The sequence below is a fragment of the Equus quagga genome, chromosome 19 (genome assembly GCF_021613505.1).
Source record: "Equus quagga isolate Etosha38 chromosome 19, UCLA_HA_Equagga_1.0, whole genome shotgun sequence".
Taxonomy (NCBI): domain Eukaryota; kingdom Metazoa; phylum Chordata; class Mammalia; order Perissodactyla; family Equidae; genus Equus; species Equus quagga.
Genome location: NC_060285.1, coordinates 6658826 through 6674305, shown reverse-complemented (window position 1 = coordinate 6674305; position 15480 = coordinate 6658826). Strand labels below are relative to the sequence as shown.

The following is a 15480-nucleotide window of genomic DNA, read 5'->3' as shown; positions in this document are numbered from 1 at the left end:
TGGTGGCCTGGATCAGAGGGGCAGCAGCGGGGCAGCAAGAAGTCCCTACAGTCTGGCTCTGCTTAGAAATGGAGCTGGCAGTGGCCGTGGACAGACTGGATGTGAGGGGGGAGGGAATGAGGACTCAGGGCGACTCCAAGGTTCCTGTGAGCACCTGGCAGGATGGAGCTGCCGAGGACCGGAGCGGGGAGACTGTGGGGAGAGGATGAGGGGACTCTGGACATGTGGGGTTGGAGGTGCTTGTGAGACACAACGTGGAGCTGTCTCCTGGCGAGAGGGTGCAAAGTGGAGTTTGGGGGAGAGGCTGGACTGGAGACAGAGACTATTTAAACTGAGCAGATGTTTATCCAGACTCAAGAGCGAGTGCATCCAGCCTGGGACATCCTACTGGGGTGAGGGAGTGGGGGAGGCTGAGTGGGGGATGCTGAGCGGGGGCCCAGGACAGGTGCTGAAGGGGCCACTGTCATGGGAGATACGGACTGAGAAGTGACTAGGGCTCCAGCAATGCAGGGATCCTACAGGTGGCTGTGATGGAAGCAACTGCTGGGAGCAGTAGGGGTGACAGTCTGACTGGCTAGTGGGATTCAGGAGAGAGTGGAACCCAGATACTCTTTCTACAAGGTTAACAGGAAAGGGGAGCTGGAGGGGAGGGGGGACTCAAGAGTTAGGGTCTTCATTTTCAGACCAGAGGATTCAGAGCAGTCTGCCTGTTCAGCAGGTGGGGAGAGCTGCCCCAAAGGCTGATGGCTGAGAGGCAGCTTGTGGAAGGGGAAGCAGGGTCATCAGAGGAGAGTGCGGCCTGGGGCAGAGTGGAAGCTGGACTGCAGGCGCTGAAGGGCGGGTCTCAGTTAAGGTGAGGCCTCTACCTCACCCCACTGCCCCTGCTGCCTCGCGACTTCTTCACAAACTCCCCCTCCCCGTGCCAACCTTCCTTCTAGGGTCAGCTCAAAGCCCGCCCCAGTGCTCAGAGGAGCTGGCGGCTCCCCTTATTGCTTCTGGGGCTCAAAGCTCCAGACTGTAACTACTGCGCCCGCCTGGCCCTCTCATCTGGAAGCCTTGGGCCAGCTTGTGTTGGACCCCGTGTTGTCCCTGTCCCAGTGTGTGGAACAGTGCTGGTCACCAGTGTCCACCACCTGAAGGCTCCAGGCTCCTCGACTCTGGAGGTTTGCCAGGGCAGGGCATGAGAGGATTGAGGGAAAAGGTCCCTGAGCAGCCCCGCCCCGCCCCATGGGGTGAGTGGAGGGGTCCTCACCTTTGGCCTCACAGTCTTCGAAGGAGGCAGTGCCCTCGTGCTTGGTGAGCAACCCCCCTCCGCAGGGGAAGCAGCCGGTGCGCCCAGGTTCGGGCTGGTATGTGCCCACAGGGCAGGCCTGGCAGGGCCTGAAGCCGTCGGTGGAGAAAAAGCCTGCAGAGCACTGGCCTGGAAGTCAGAGGTCATGGCTCAGGCTGGCCAGAGGGGTTGCCTCGGTCCATGCTCCGCTCTCAGCCCTCGGGAAAGGCACCAAGGCACCGAGGCTGGGGGTGGGGGGGACCTGGAGGAGGAGGCCTGGGCTGCCCGAGGCCTGGCCCCCAGTCTGGATGCTGCTAGAGGCTCACGGGCTGTGTGGCGTTGGCCAGGCCTGGCCTTACTTCTCCCACCAACAAGTAGGGCTGCAGGTTGAAGAACACAGAAGTTGCTCTTTGGGGAAGTGTGGACCCTACACGTGGAGGTGGGAGGTCATTTATTTCAGAGGGGCTCTCCCTGGGGGGCAGGCACACTGAGTCTGCACATGAGGAACTGGGGCCGTTGAGCCCTAGGCTGATGCTGCCTTGTCCATCTGCAGGGCTGGGCCAGAGCAGAGGAGGGGGTTTGTGAGGTCCCCAAGGGCACAGCTGGGACAGAGGGAGGGGACCACACATTCTAGCAGAAAGTCAGGATGCAGAGGGTGTTCTGGTGCTGAGTGAGTGCCCTCAGCTCTGATCCTAGAATCCTCTGCTCCCACCAGCGGCCACTCTGGGCTCCCTAACAGTCACCATCCCCCCTAGGGGCAGAGACCACACTCCTGGAGAGGGTATTGGGTCAGAGGGCTGCCGGCCAGCCTGCAGAGACTCAGGGCTGGGCTCTGATGTCTCCTGTCCCTCAGAAAAGGCTAGCTGTCTTCATCACCCTAAGGATCCGATGCACCCACCCTGCAGGCACACCTTTCCCACCCATTCTCTTGGGTGATCCCCACAGTGGCCCGCCAATGGAGGCTGATGGGGGTGGGGTTTGAGCCCATCTCACAGATGAGGTTAAGTCGGGTAGTAACTGAAAAAGCTCTTTGCAAACCAAATTGAGCTTGGTAAACTGAACAAGGGCTTTCCAAACCCCGTATAGGGCAAGTGTAAGTTCTTTGTGTAGAGCATGGTCCTGGCCAAGCACATGGCACACTCCATAGAGCATTCTGATGGTGATGGAGTGCTCCATAAAATCTAATGGACTTGACAGAGCACCACGTACCTCCATTATAAACCAAAGCTGACCTGTAAATGATCAGTGTTTGTAACTGTAAAGTCTTTTCCAAACTGCGTGATGCAATTTTAAAGTACAGAGTGCAGCCCAGTGCTTGCTAACTGCCGTGCCCTCTGACACGTGGGTACCGTGGGTCTGCAACACATTTGCAAGTGTAGCTGCATAGAAGTCATGACAGGCTCTGGGGACAGAAAGAGCCTCATGAAGTGTCACGAAGCACCCGGGCCTTTGCTCTGGGAGCCTCAGTGGAGACAGGAGGCGCCCCCGTCCCCGCCCCGGCCTCTCCTTCCAGGGTGAGCCCAAACTCGCCTCCACATTCAGATACGTTGCGGGCACCAGCCAGGCCAAGCCCGTCATTGCTGGGGCACGGTGTGCAGCTGAGCTGGCCGTCCCCATCCTGGTAGGTCCCTGCTGTGCATGGCACACACTGGCCGGGCTCTCCGCTGAAGTAGGTCCCAGGCCCACAGGCCACTGTCGGGGCAAAGTGGAGAGATTGCTGGTGGCAGAGGTGGGGAGCTGTGCCAGGCAGTCCACCTCAAGCCCAGGCTCTGTCCTACCAGATAGGGCACAGCCCTCGTCCCTGTGGCTCAAAGGGAGCAGAGGGGCCCAGATTCATCCCAGAAGAGCCAGGGGTAGGAGCCATGTGGCAGCCATCGGTGAGGACCCTGGAGGCCTGACCTTGGTCTTGTGCCCCTTCCTGGCTGCTCTTGCTCAGGGTCCTCTACAGACCCCTCCCCCTCAGCCCTCTCATAAATGTCTGTGTCCCAGGGCTCCATCGGAGCCTTTGTTCTCTCTCCACCCCCCATCCTGCTCTCCAGCCCTGACCCCTCGGCCTATGTATCAACTGCCTCTGGACATCCCACAGTCATTTCATCCAAACCAAGCTCACTCGCCCTCCCCATTCCTTCCCCAAGTGGTGGAGTTGGCACCTTATGAGCTAGGGCTGTGCAGTGGGGTTGGGGGAGTGACAGAGGCATGGGCAGGAAGGCCTGGCTGCTGAGGATGGTGCAGAGACGCTGGGCTGAAGAGCAAGTCAGTGTGGCTGGCTGCACTGAGCAAATAAGCAAGGTGATGAGTAAACAGGGAAACTGACTGAGAAAGTGAGTTAAGGAGAAATGGAGCCAAATGTCTCAGTGGAGAAGCTATTTAGAAACATGGAGAGAGGGAAGGTTAGAAAGAACCATGAGGCAGCTACAGAAACAATACAGGTGCATACGTGGGTATATGTGTGCAGATCTATACTTTTTAGTTCTGTCCAATGGGAGGGCCCAGCCGCAATGATACTCCAGTGGCAATGTGCACCCCAGCTTTTGGTTTCTACGTGTCACCCTCCTCTAAAAGGAACCAGGGCTCCTTGGAGATGTGGCTGATTCCGGGGCAGAGGCTGGGAAAGCACAAGTTGAGTCTGAAACATCTTTAGTGCCAGACAATAAGAGAATGCTCAACAAGTGAGGGGACACGTCTAAGGACACAGAAGCCAGCCTGATGGGGTGTACACTGCCTAATTGGGGACAGTCTGAGCACTGAATGGAATAGTGTTAGGAATGAATCACAATTCAGAGTAAAAGAGAAATCTATGAGTCCACACTGATATAAATACACAGATACACACGTACATGCACACATACACACATAGGTGAGGGGGAAGGGAGAGCTTTCCTACATGCGGACTAATAAACTAGCGCAGCCCTTGTCAGTGAGCGCGACGGCTGGTGGGTGAAGTTTGATGAGGAGCAGGATGTTGGTGTAAACTCAGAATACAACCCCAGAAAATCCTAATCAGTTGCAGAGGAAAAATGGTGAATAAGGTGGAGGAACGGGTGGCCCGCTGGGTCAAAATCCTGTGCCTGCTGATGGGGGCACTGAAGAGCGGGCACTGACCAGCTGCCTTCGCTGGGATGCCGCCTGGCCGCCCTGCCTGAGCCCCCGCTGTGGCCCTGGCCTCACTGCGTCCCTGCAGCGCCGCTGCACCCCTGGTGGCCCTCAGCCTCACGTGTATCTTCGCTCTGCTCCTCCTCCGGGAGGCCTCCTCCAACCACATGGACTGGTCCCCGTGCTCCTCACGCCCCCTCCACTGTGGCCCTGCTGGTCTGCTCTCCCTATCCCATCCCTCTTCAGGACTGTGGGCAGGGTCACACGTATAGACGCTGACCCAGTGAGAGCCCTGCCCAGGGCCAGGCACCAGGGGAGCGCTCTTTAAGTGACAGCCACTATGATGAGTATACGATGCCTCTTTGTCCCCTCCTGGTCTGTCTCCCTCATGTGCTGTTTCCCCAGGCTGCGGGTGGAAAGGACACAGTAAGTTTGCAGTAGACATCTGAGTGGCTGTGGACAGGGACTCACCGCATTTGCCATCCTGTAGCACCTGGCCTGTGACGCATGCCCCCTGGCCCTCCAGGGCCTTGCTTGGCCGCTGGGCCACCTCGTACTCAGTGCCGGCGAGCTGGACGGAGAAATGCTGCCGGCTAATGGACTTCCGCAGAGTCTTGATGGCAGCCTGCAAGCTCTGCTCGGCTCGCTTCCGCAGGCAGTCCGCTTGGCAGGTCTCTGCAGGGGTGGGAGACACCATAACTGGAAACCCCCCTGGGAGCGGCCTTTTCCCAGAGCCTTCCCCTCTGCCAGGCACTGAGGTGGGCCAAGTCTCTGCCTGGAGCGCATTCTTGCAGCAGCCCTGTGGCGAGGCACCATTGTTGTGTCCATCTGACAGATGAGGAGACTGAGGTTCCGAGAGGTAAGACCTGCTCAAGGCCCTGCAGCAGATCTGAGTAGAGACCTGGCCTCTGCTGCTGTCAACACATCACCTCCCCAGGGCACGACTCGCTGATGGGTGCTCCTCCCTCCACTCAGACCCCTTCGAGGCTGCCACTGTCCTTAGGATAATGTCCAGCTCGCTGGCCTTGAATCCAAGGCCCCTTGTGGTCTGGGCCCTGCCTGCTTCGCCAGCGCTAACCCCCAGCACTGTGACCCTCACTGTGAACTCTTTCTAGCCATGCTGCCCTCCTCACTGCTTCCTGAACACAACCTGCTCTCTCTGACCTCTGTGCTTTTGTCTATTCTTTTTTGTTTTTGTAAGATTGGCACCTGAACTAACATCTGCTGCCAACCTTTTCTTCTTCTTCTTCTTCTCCTCCCCAAAGCCCCCCAGTGCATAGTTGTATACTATAGTTGTAGGTCCTTCTGGTTGTGCTATGTGGGACATCACCTTAGCGTGGCCTGATGAGCAGTGCCATGTCTGCGCCCAGGATCCGAAGCGGCAAAACCCTGGGCCGCCAAAGCAGAGTGTGAGAACTTAACCACTCGGCCACGGGGCCGGCCCCTGTTTTTGCCTATTCTATTCCTTCTGCCAGAATGCCACTCACTGCAACCTCTTCCACTTGGTGAACTTTGATTTCAAGTCCTGATTCAAATGGCACCTCCTTTGGGAAGACTTCCTGGGTGTCTCTCTTGGGGAGAGACCTCAGCTCTGTGCCCTGTTTGTTCTCATGCCCCCACCATCCAGAGTCCCCCTTGGCACTGGGTACTTTGTGTGCATGTCTGCCCTTCCAGTGCTGGGAGTGTCACTAGTGCAGGGACCATGGTCTGATCCCCTCTTTCCACAGTGCCCAGGGCTGGGCACATACAGCACACATTTGCTGACAGATCTCAACTCAACACTCATTTACAGCCAAGAGGAAAGCACCGGTATGAAACACATGCCGCATTACACGCCCCGCTCTGGAACCTGGGAGAGACAGGTCCTTGGCTTGACTGTTCTGGGGACCTGCAGGCGTCAGCGCTTCCAGGCCCCAACGAGGGCATGGGGGGTGGGTGAGGCTGTGTGCCTGTCACTGGGGGGCCCCAGCCCTGCTCCTCTCATTGCCCTGGGCCTCCGCTCCATCCTGGGCTATGGGCAGTGGTGTTATGGACCTACACTGATCCCTGCCAGTTGGCCCACTTGCCTGGCCAGACTCTACCTCCAGTAGCCAGGGCTTGGGTGGGAGCCCAGCTTCATGCCCGGCAGACCCTCGCCAGCCTTCCCAGTCTGCTGGCCTCCCTGAGGCCCTGAGCAGCCCATGAAGGAACCCCTCACCCACCTGAAGCCTCTTCCATCTTTGTCTCAACCTCAAACTCTGCTGTGATGTGAGTCACCTCCTTGGATGGGGACTTTCGGCCACGGCGCCTCTTCTTGGAGGAGTCACACTTGAGGGTCACAAAGGTCACGTGGCAGTTTTCTGGACAAGGAAGGGACCACTGTGGCAAAGGTGGCATAGGGTAGGGAGCAGGGTCCTACCTAGCCCTATCACAGACTGCCGTCAACAAGGGTCCCACCTTGCCTAATGGTCCACGGTGCAGATGAGGAAACTGAGGCTGGAGAAGGCTAGGGCTGGCTTGAGATCTCATGAGGGGTTGGTGGCTGAGCCAGGCCCTGCACCCAGCCCTTCTGAGACCATCGCACTGCTGCATATGGAGGCCCCTTGTGCATATTCCTTAGGGAAGCTGTGCAGCCCAGCTCAGGGCAACTTGGCCCAGGTTAGGCTTGCTGAGTGCTGAGGTTTGTCAGCTTTGCACCGGAACCCTAAGGTGCTCAGGAATCTTCACGGAGACCGAGCTGGGATGCTTTCCTGTGGGCCCTTCTCAGCACGCTTTTGTGGTACTGTTCCCCCAGCCCAGAACATCCTTCTTGGCCACCCTCATTTAAGAAAGAGCTGCTGAGTGAGCCCTGTGTTCCCTCCATTTGGACACAAGCAGCCTACGCAGAAAGCCCTTGCTCTGGAGGAGCTCACTTAACCCCCATCAACGCAGGGATGATGGACCCCAGGGATGCTGGGGGACCCAAATTTTCCACCCAATCCCTAGCCTTCTTCCCAAGGGACAATACCGCTGTCTACAGTGAACCAGGAGTGGGGCTAAGGAACCATGGTGGTGAGGACAAAGAAAGGCCCTACCCTTGGAAACTCAGCCCCACTGGACCCTGGTCCCCAGGCACGGGGACCCCCCCCTCCCCATGTCGGTTGGCACCAGGGCAGCCCACTCACCCAGCAGCAGCTGCCTCAGGGCCTCCTTTGCTGGCTCCCGGCTGCGGGCCTGGAGGTGGCATTTGGCATCTCGGATCTTGAAGCGGGCCTTCTGCCTGATGGGAGTGTCGGGGGCACCTGGGGAAAGCCAAAATTCCCCCAAGTGGTGGCCTCTCCTGTAGGCAGGGAGGCGGTGGTGGCCAGGGGCTGCAGAGGGAGTTCCTGAGTATAAGGGGACTCTTGGGGGACAAGTCCCCCAGAAGCTGGGGGTGGGGGAACCTCCGCTGCCTCATTTCTCCCCCTGCAAGGCCTCCACCTCCTACCCATCACCAAAGGCAGATCACACAGCTCGAGCTTTCGGGAAAGGGGGCAGAACAGAAGAGAGAGGGAAGCAAGGAAGGGGAGGGGCTTTGAAACAATACGGATGTCCAGAACCACTAACTCCTTTGAAAGCAAATCACAGTCCCCTGAACTAAAGACCCCTACGATCACAGATGCTCAGAATCATGTTGTGCCTGCTGATCATGCACACATGCGCGCATGTGATACACAAGGCAGCCCTACCACCGGATCCAGCACCCCGAACAGGAAAAGCCGCTGATGACACAGCCTCTTGCTCCTGCCGGCTGGAGAACTGGCTGCTCGGTGCTGACCGGGACCTGGCCAGTCGGTCCCCATGGGACCATGCTCCGGTACTTCTGGGGCAGGGTCTTCCAGGATAGCTCTGACTCTGGGAGCTTTTAGAACCTCACGGCCGCAGCAGATATGGCTCACTCCACTGAAACTGAGTCTGAGACTCATAGACTCATAGCGCTTTAAGGTCACTGAACCGTCTGGAACCGTGGCCCTGAGCCTCAGAGCCAGAAGGGCCCTTCCACGGTCCACTGCCCCTGAGCTTGGACTCAGCCTGCAACCTGCTTGCTTCTAGGTCCCAGCCCTGCTCTTCTCTCCCCAGCACAATGGGCCATGCTGCACAGGCCCCAGGCAGGAAGCTTTTCCCTGGGCATACCCCTCTCTCTCCCCCGAGCATGGTGCTGGATGCAAAGTCAAGGGTTGTCCAGGTGCGTGCGGCATGGACAGGCCAGGGGCTACCTGAGCAGCTGGGCCCGGCGCCGGAGCTGGTGCTGTTGCGTTTCTGTAGCGTCTTGCCCTGGAGACTTGGGACACCGCAGCTCAGGCTATAGCTGTTTTCCGAGTCTGCAGAGAGGCCAGTGATGAAGTGGGCCTGGGTGCCCCTCCCTTCCAGCACCCCCAGAGGCTAGGGGCCTCAGAGGGGTCAATGAATTAGATGAAGGTCAGGACTGACCCTTGTGTCAGTTCATTTCTGCCACACGGCTATGGAGTAAGTGGCTGGGCAGGAATGAGCCACTGCACTTGTTGAGAGGGACACTGCAGTCCACAGAGAACCTGACAGCTGCCCAGGATCACTCAGTGATCACCCCTGGGTGGGGCTCTCTCCTGGAGAACAGTAGGGAGCAGGGGCTGGACCCCAGGGAAGGAAGCCCCCCGCCCACCAGGCCATCTCGGGACAGCCTCAGGTTACCTGGCATGAAGAGTGTGTGGGCCGGGCAGGAAAGGAAGCAGCTCTCCACACTGCCCACCTTGCTGCAGGACAGCTGGGCCTGGGGTGAGGCCTTGGCCCGAGAAAAGCACTTGCCTGTCTCTGAGGAGAAGGAAGACACGAGAGGGCTTGAGGAGGCCAGGGCGGAGGCCTTCTGGAGCTGGCAAGGCCCCTGAGCACAGACCAGCAGGGACTCCCACCACACCTCTGTCCTGGGGCCAGACCGTCTTGGTGGAAGGGGCTGGGAGATGGCTGGGTCCACATCCATTTGGACATGTGGGGATGCGGGGCCCAGGGAGCTGGCTTGCTCCCTCCTCCCCTGACACTAGTCCAGGCTGTCTGTGAGAAGGTGCACACCCCACGCCCAGACCCGAGGGCAGGGCTGAGTTCTCCAGAGCAGGTGTCAACACCCATCTGGGGAAAGGAACGGCTGAAATGGACATGGGCTTCTGGGCAGTGACCGACCTCTACGCATGGCAGGGTCACTAGATACACCTCTGTGGGGCAGCCTCCGACACATCCGCCAGGTGCCTGAAGATGTCCCACATTGAGCTCGTCAGAGTTTCTCCTGTGTGTACCTATGTTTTGAGGATTAAAAAATTTCCCAGACTCCTAGGAAGAGCCTGACAGGTGTACAGCATTGGTAATCTTCAGAGCTGGTTTCATGGATGTCTAACTGGTCAATGACAACTGGCTTAAAAGAACACGCCTCTGGAAGCATTGCAATGAGTCTGTCATCAAGGGTGGAGTTACTCCAGTGAACGCGCTGAAATAGGGGACTTAGTTGAAAAAATAAGTTGGAGTGGGAAATTGCCAGTTTGGATGATCTTCAAGATGTGGCTGAACATTTTCAAGGAGTCTTTAGAAAGTAAATAATCTAGAAATAAAAGCAAACTTATGGCTCTCCAGATAAAACATCTGATCCCCCCAAATAAATACAAGACCAAAAGTCCTCTGTTCCCAGAGAATCAAGAAACATGAATAAAACACTTGCAGACAATGCAAGCCATGAGGGCCACCGGGAGACCCAGTGTTCGCACTGTTAAGAAAGAGGACAACCATCCACCAATTTCCAAGGGGGACAGCAGCCCCCAAGGGTTCCCTGAATTTTTCTGAATTCCTAAAGGGAACTGTCAATAACTAGATGGACAACAACGCAGCTTTCTTGTTCGCATGGGGGTCACTCATTGGGAGAGGTGAACTGCCGACCCTGAGCAGCCCCGCCCGTCCTTGCTGGGGACACTGAGGGTGCCCTGCTGGCTCTTTCCCCGGGCCACCGCTCAGGGCAGTGCTTGCAGTGAGCAGCTTCTAGGGGATGAGGGAACCCTCCCTCCAGACAAAGAGCAGGCTGGCTTCCGTCCACTCTAAAGCGGCGAGTGTTCCGAGCCGGGTGTTCCTCGGCTCTGATGCAAACCCCCTGCCTGCACAGCACCCGCCGGGATGGATGGGATTGGGGTCGGTGAGAGGCACCGGCGCAAGCGTGCCGCTCTGCTGCTTGCTGTGCTGTCGCACTAAGTCCCCGGTCTCTGACGCAGGCGTCTCAGGACTGCTGCTGCACCCAGGGAACAGCTCAGGCACGCCTACTCAGCTTGGACAGCAGGGAAACCTGACCCCACCACATATACCATTAATTCCACCACTGCAGAACATCGGAGCCCTCAAAGAAAAGTTCAAAGGTGCCCGAGAAGCAAGAGGGAAGGCAAATTGACTGATCGTAAGTGAAAAAAAGGAAAAAACATATGTTTGCCTTAAAGCAAAAATATCTAGCTGTGGAAGAATGTGAATGAAGATAGTAAGAGGCAAATTTGAAAATGGACATGAAGTTGTAGAAGGCTTGAGGGGACAGGACTTGATCGGCTTCAGTCTACTAAAACCACTCAAGTGGTGGGACTTTCTAACAGGCCGCAGTTCTTTCCCAAGTTCCAACCTGTATCTGCTCCTTTGGGACTGTTTCAGAGACAACCCTTCCTTCTCCGGGTCAGAGCCCTACACGTGTGGTGGGGAGGGGTCTACTCTGCAAATGGAACTGCCAGTTAAAATATACCTAAGATGTTCTTTTTAGAAGCCCCAGAAAATTCTCCTACACAGATTCAATTACAGCTGAGGAGCCTTAACATATCTACATTCTGTATGATGCACAATCAGAATCCCTGGGCTGAAGCTTCCACACCAGCAGAACAGCTGCAACAGAGCCAGGAAGAGTCGAGGTTGAGTCTTCCCAGGTTGCCATGAACTTTTCTTTTTTTTGGGAATGATCGTGCCAAGGTTAGGCCATGCTCTCAGGGTACAAACTCAACCACATGGCAAGCACCATGACCAAGGCTTGTCCTCCCTGCCCCAGAGCAACTGTAGCCATGGATAAAGCAGTTGAAGCATCTTCAGATCTTGTTCTAGAATCACCTTTAACTCTGAGGGTACCATATGCAGTATGATCCCTATTGCGAACTGAAAACACCCAGTACTTTTTCTGCTTGTCAATGAACTAATTATGGTGTCTGGTTCCTTTCTGCTTCTCATTACGGATGAGTAACTCTCCTACCCCTTCCTGAGGGAGAAAGTCATCTTTGTGTGTCTGTATTTCAAAAGTGTTCATATTCAGAATAGATCTTTTAGACTCTATACCAAACCTTGACTTAATATTGTTTGTTGATGGGACTTATCTTAAAAATAAAAGATATCTTAAAATTCATGTGGAAATTTAAGGGAAGTTCAAGAATAGCCAGATAAATCTTGAACATGAAAAACAAAGTTGGAAGATTTGCACTGCATGATTTAAAAATTTACTATAAAGCTACAGTAATCAAGACAGTGAGGTATAGGCATAAGGACAGACAAATACACCAATGGAATAGAACTGAGAGTCCAGAAATAAACCCTCACATTTACAGCCAATTGATTTCAAGAGGATGCCAAGATAATTCAATGGGGGAAAAGAATGGTCTTTTCAACAAATGATGCTATTACAAGTGGATCGCCATACACAAAAGAATGAAGTTGCACTCCTATCTCACAGCACATAAAAAATCAATCCAAAATGGATCAAAGACCTAAATGTAAGAGCCAAGACTATAAAGCTCCTAGAAGAAAATAGGTGTAAATCTTTGGGAGCTTGCTTTAGGCAATGGTTTCTTAGAAATGACACCCAAAACACAAGCAATGAAAGAAAACACCAGATGAATTCGACTTTATGGAAATGAAAAACTTTTGTGCTTCAAAAGACACCATCGAGAAAGTGAAAAGAGAACTCACAGAATGGGAGAAAATCTGTGCAAATCCTATATCCAATAAGTATCTAGAATATATAAAGAACTCTTACAACCAAATAATAAAGACAAATAACCCAATTAAAAAATTCGCAAAGGAGGGGCTGGCCCCGTGGCCGAGTGGTTAAGTTCGTGTGCTCTGCTGCAGGCGGCCCAGTGTTTCGTTGGTTCGAATCCTGGGCGTGGACATGGCACTGCTCATCAAACCACGCTGAGGCAGCGTCCCACATGCCACAACTAGAAGGACCCACAACGAAGAATATATAACTATGTACCAGGGGGCTTTGGGGAGAAAAAGGAAAAAATAAAATCTTTAAAAAAAAAAATTGGCAAAGGATCTGAGTATTTCCCAAAGAAGATATACAAATGGACAATAAGTATATGAAAAGATGCTCAACGTCATTAGCCATCAGGGAAATACAAACCAAAACCACAATAAGATACCACTTCACACCCACTAAGATGACTATACTCAAAAAGATAAAACAAGTGTTGGTGAGGAAGTGGAGAAATTGGAACTCACACACTGCTGATGGGAATGTAAAATGATGCAGCTGCTTTGGAGAATAGTCTGGCAGTTTCTCGAAAGTTAAATGCAGTTACCGTATCACCCAGCAATTCTACCCGTAGGTGACTATGCAGGAAAACTGAAAACGTATGTTCACACAGAAACTTGTACATGAATGTTTACAGCAGCATTATTCATAATAGCTCCAAACTGGAAACAACCCAAATGTCCATCAATTGATGAATGGACAAGCACAATGGGATATACAGTGGAATATAATTTGGCAGTAAAAAGGAATGAAGCACTGACACACGCTACAACTTGGGTGAACCTTGAAACTTACGCTAAATAAAATAAGCCAGTCACAAAAGGCCACAGATTGTATGATTCCACTTACATGAAATGTCCAGGATAGGCGAATCCATAGACACAAAAGCAAAGTATGGTTGCCAAGGGCTGGGGGCTTGAGCAGAAATGGGGAGTGACTGCTGTGGGCACAGGGTTTCTTTTGGGAGTAAAGAAAATGCTCTAGAATTGATTTTTGCAGCACAACTCTGTGATTATATGAAAAACCACTGAATTGTACACTAAATGGGTAAATTATATGGCATGTGAATTACATTTCAATAAATATATAAATCTGTTAATAAAAGCAAAAAAAACAAAAAACAAAAGGAAGAGAGACATTACTAGGCTGGGTATGCAAAAATTATCCAGGCTGGAATCAAGCCCCGAGGGACTCAGATTGGCTCTAGTGGCCAAACTAGTGGCCTTCTGTACGGCATGTTCAATTGCTGAAGATAAAAGGGTCAGTATGTACACGGAGCGCTGTAGCATCTGACCCTGGAATGCTTTGGAAACAAAGCGGTTGCCTGCCCATAACCGAAAGCCAGAGGCCCACGGTAGACGAGCTGGAAGTCAGGGGAACCGTCTCCCACATTGCCACGTTGAACAGGCCGCTCTGACTAAGCCCTCCGGCAAGGACTTCCCCTAGAAAGGAGGACAAATCCAGGGCGAGGCCCAAGGGTTCTATCACAGACACGCCATGTTTGGCTTCCTATTTTGCAAAGGAGTCAGGGGAGCAGTCAAGTTGTAAGATCCAGAAGGACGATCTCTGGTGAAGCCTGGACGACCACCTGGAACCACCAGACCACCTCACGTGGACGTTGCTAACATCTTCCCCAAGACAGCTCATCCGGGAGGGACAAACTGGCTGTGATATGAGGCGTCAGTGAGAAACTTTTCCAGGGTAGCCGAGGAAACAACCAGTTCATGGCTCATCTGTAACCAAGAGAACCCTGGGTAAAGCGTCAGAGGGGACAGGAACTGGAACCAGACCCTATGGGACGCTTTGCACACCTCCAAATGGATTTTATGGGTTATAAATATGCACTAGTAACAGTATGCTTACTTCCTGGATGAACTGAAGCAGGCTCCTGTCGAAAAAAATGACAGCACTCATGGGAGCTAAAATATCATTAGAGTTTTGTATTCCTTATTTGGGATATTCCAACTGATTTATTTAGTAATATGTAGAACACTTTACTGTGAGAGTTATTCATAAGCTACTCAGGAATTCAACTTCTTTAATACCCCTAATCTTTTGGAAAAATAGAAATGAACTTTTCAGAACTTACTGTAAAGTCACCATTTAGAGGTCTTCAACCGAGGTTCTTGAGAGACTCCAGAAGCAGACAGAGTGCAGAAATTGACTGTTACCCGAGCCTCTCTGAACAGGCAGACGACCACATAAGCAGACAGCTTTGCCGCGGACCACTGGCAGAAATCCTAGCTGTCTGCAACCCGACTCCCACACGCTCCTTTGCACACTTCTGTTCTTTGTTCTTTGGTCACGTTTTCCCACCTTATTCCTGTAAGGTTACACACTTCCCATTCACCCTACCGTGCTTCCCTTACAAATAACACCCACCTGGATCTAGGCCTTACTAGGGATAGCCACCATCCTATTCTTCATACTGGTTCTCCCACGCTGTTGCTAGGGAAGCCAACATTGAAAAATGATATAAAGTAGGTTACACAAAGCTTATGAATTAGGATGTCCTGTAGACAATACTTAAAGAAGAAGGACAGTACCCTTGTGCTGGGAGAGGTGGCTTCAGTTGTCTTGCATGGTATCTGACTGTTTATCACAGCAACACCCTCAGACAATGTCCCTATAGCTCCACGGAGGTTGATCCCTTCTCCGATATGGCAACTTGGCTCATCAGCGCCAGCCCAGGACCACGGCTAACTGTTCTGTGGGGCTAACAGACTATTTCAAGTGAAGGACCCCCAATAACCTCGGTGAGTGATGCCTTCTTGCAAAGCTTCTGAAGGATAACACCCTTCTGAGGGACATAACTAGTGCCTGGTGAAGCTGGCAGCGGAGGCCGTCGGTCCCATCCACAGGAACTGGACGGCTCCAAGTGGTCATCAAAACTTCACCGCTCACTTGGGTGCTATAGTAAATACTGCAGCCTAGAGTGTGGTGTGGGCGGCATGACAAACCAGCTGACCTCCTAGTGCAAGTGGTCATGGATGACAGCGTGGCCTTGGATTTTCCTTCGGCCAACCAGGGGCAGTCTGTGCCACTGCCAGCACTTCCTTTTGAACCTGGATTCATAGTGGGGGTAAGGTGCAACTATCTACCTTGCGGGTATGAG

General features: G+C 53.5%; 1 protein-coding gene across 3 annotated transcripts in view; it reads right to left on the bottom strand.

The window, feature by feature from the left end:
* Window positions 1-15480, bottom strand: part of SCUBE1 (signal peptide, CUB domain and EGF like domain containing 1) — a 138960-nt gene that overhangs the window by 12888 nt on the left and 110592 nt on the right. For all 3 annotated transcript variants that reach the window (XM_046646855.1, XM_046646857.1, XM_046646856.1), the window contains 7 exons: window positions 9029-9148; window positions 8578-8682; window positions 7507-7623; window positions 6565-6702; window positions 4835-5038; window positions 2801-2962; window positions 1253-1420 (listed from right to left, as the gene is read on the bottom strand). In XM_046646855.1, the coding sequence (XP_046502811.1) occupies window positions 1253-1420; window positions 2801-2962; window positions 4835-5038; window positions 6565-6702; window positions 7507-7623; window positions 8578-8682; window positions 9029-9148 (1014 nt within the window). The remainder of the gene's footprint in view (window positions 1-1252; window positions 1421-2800; window positions 2963-4834; window positions 5039-6564; window positions 6703-7506; window positions 7624-8577; window positions 8683-9028; window positions 9149-15480) is intronic.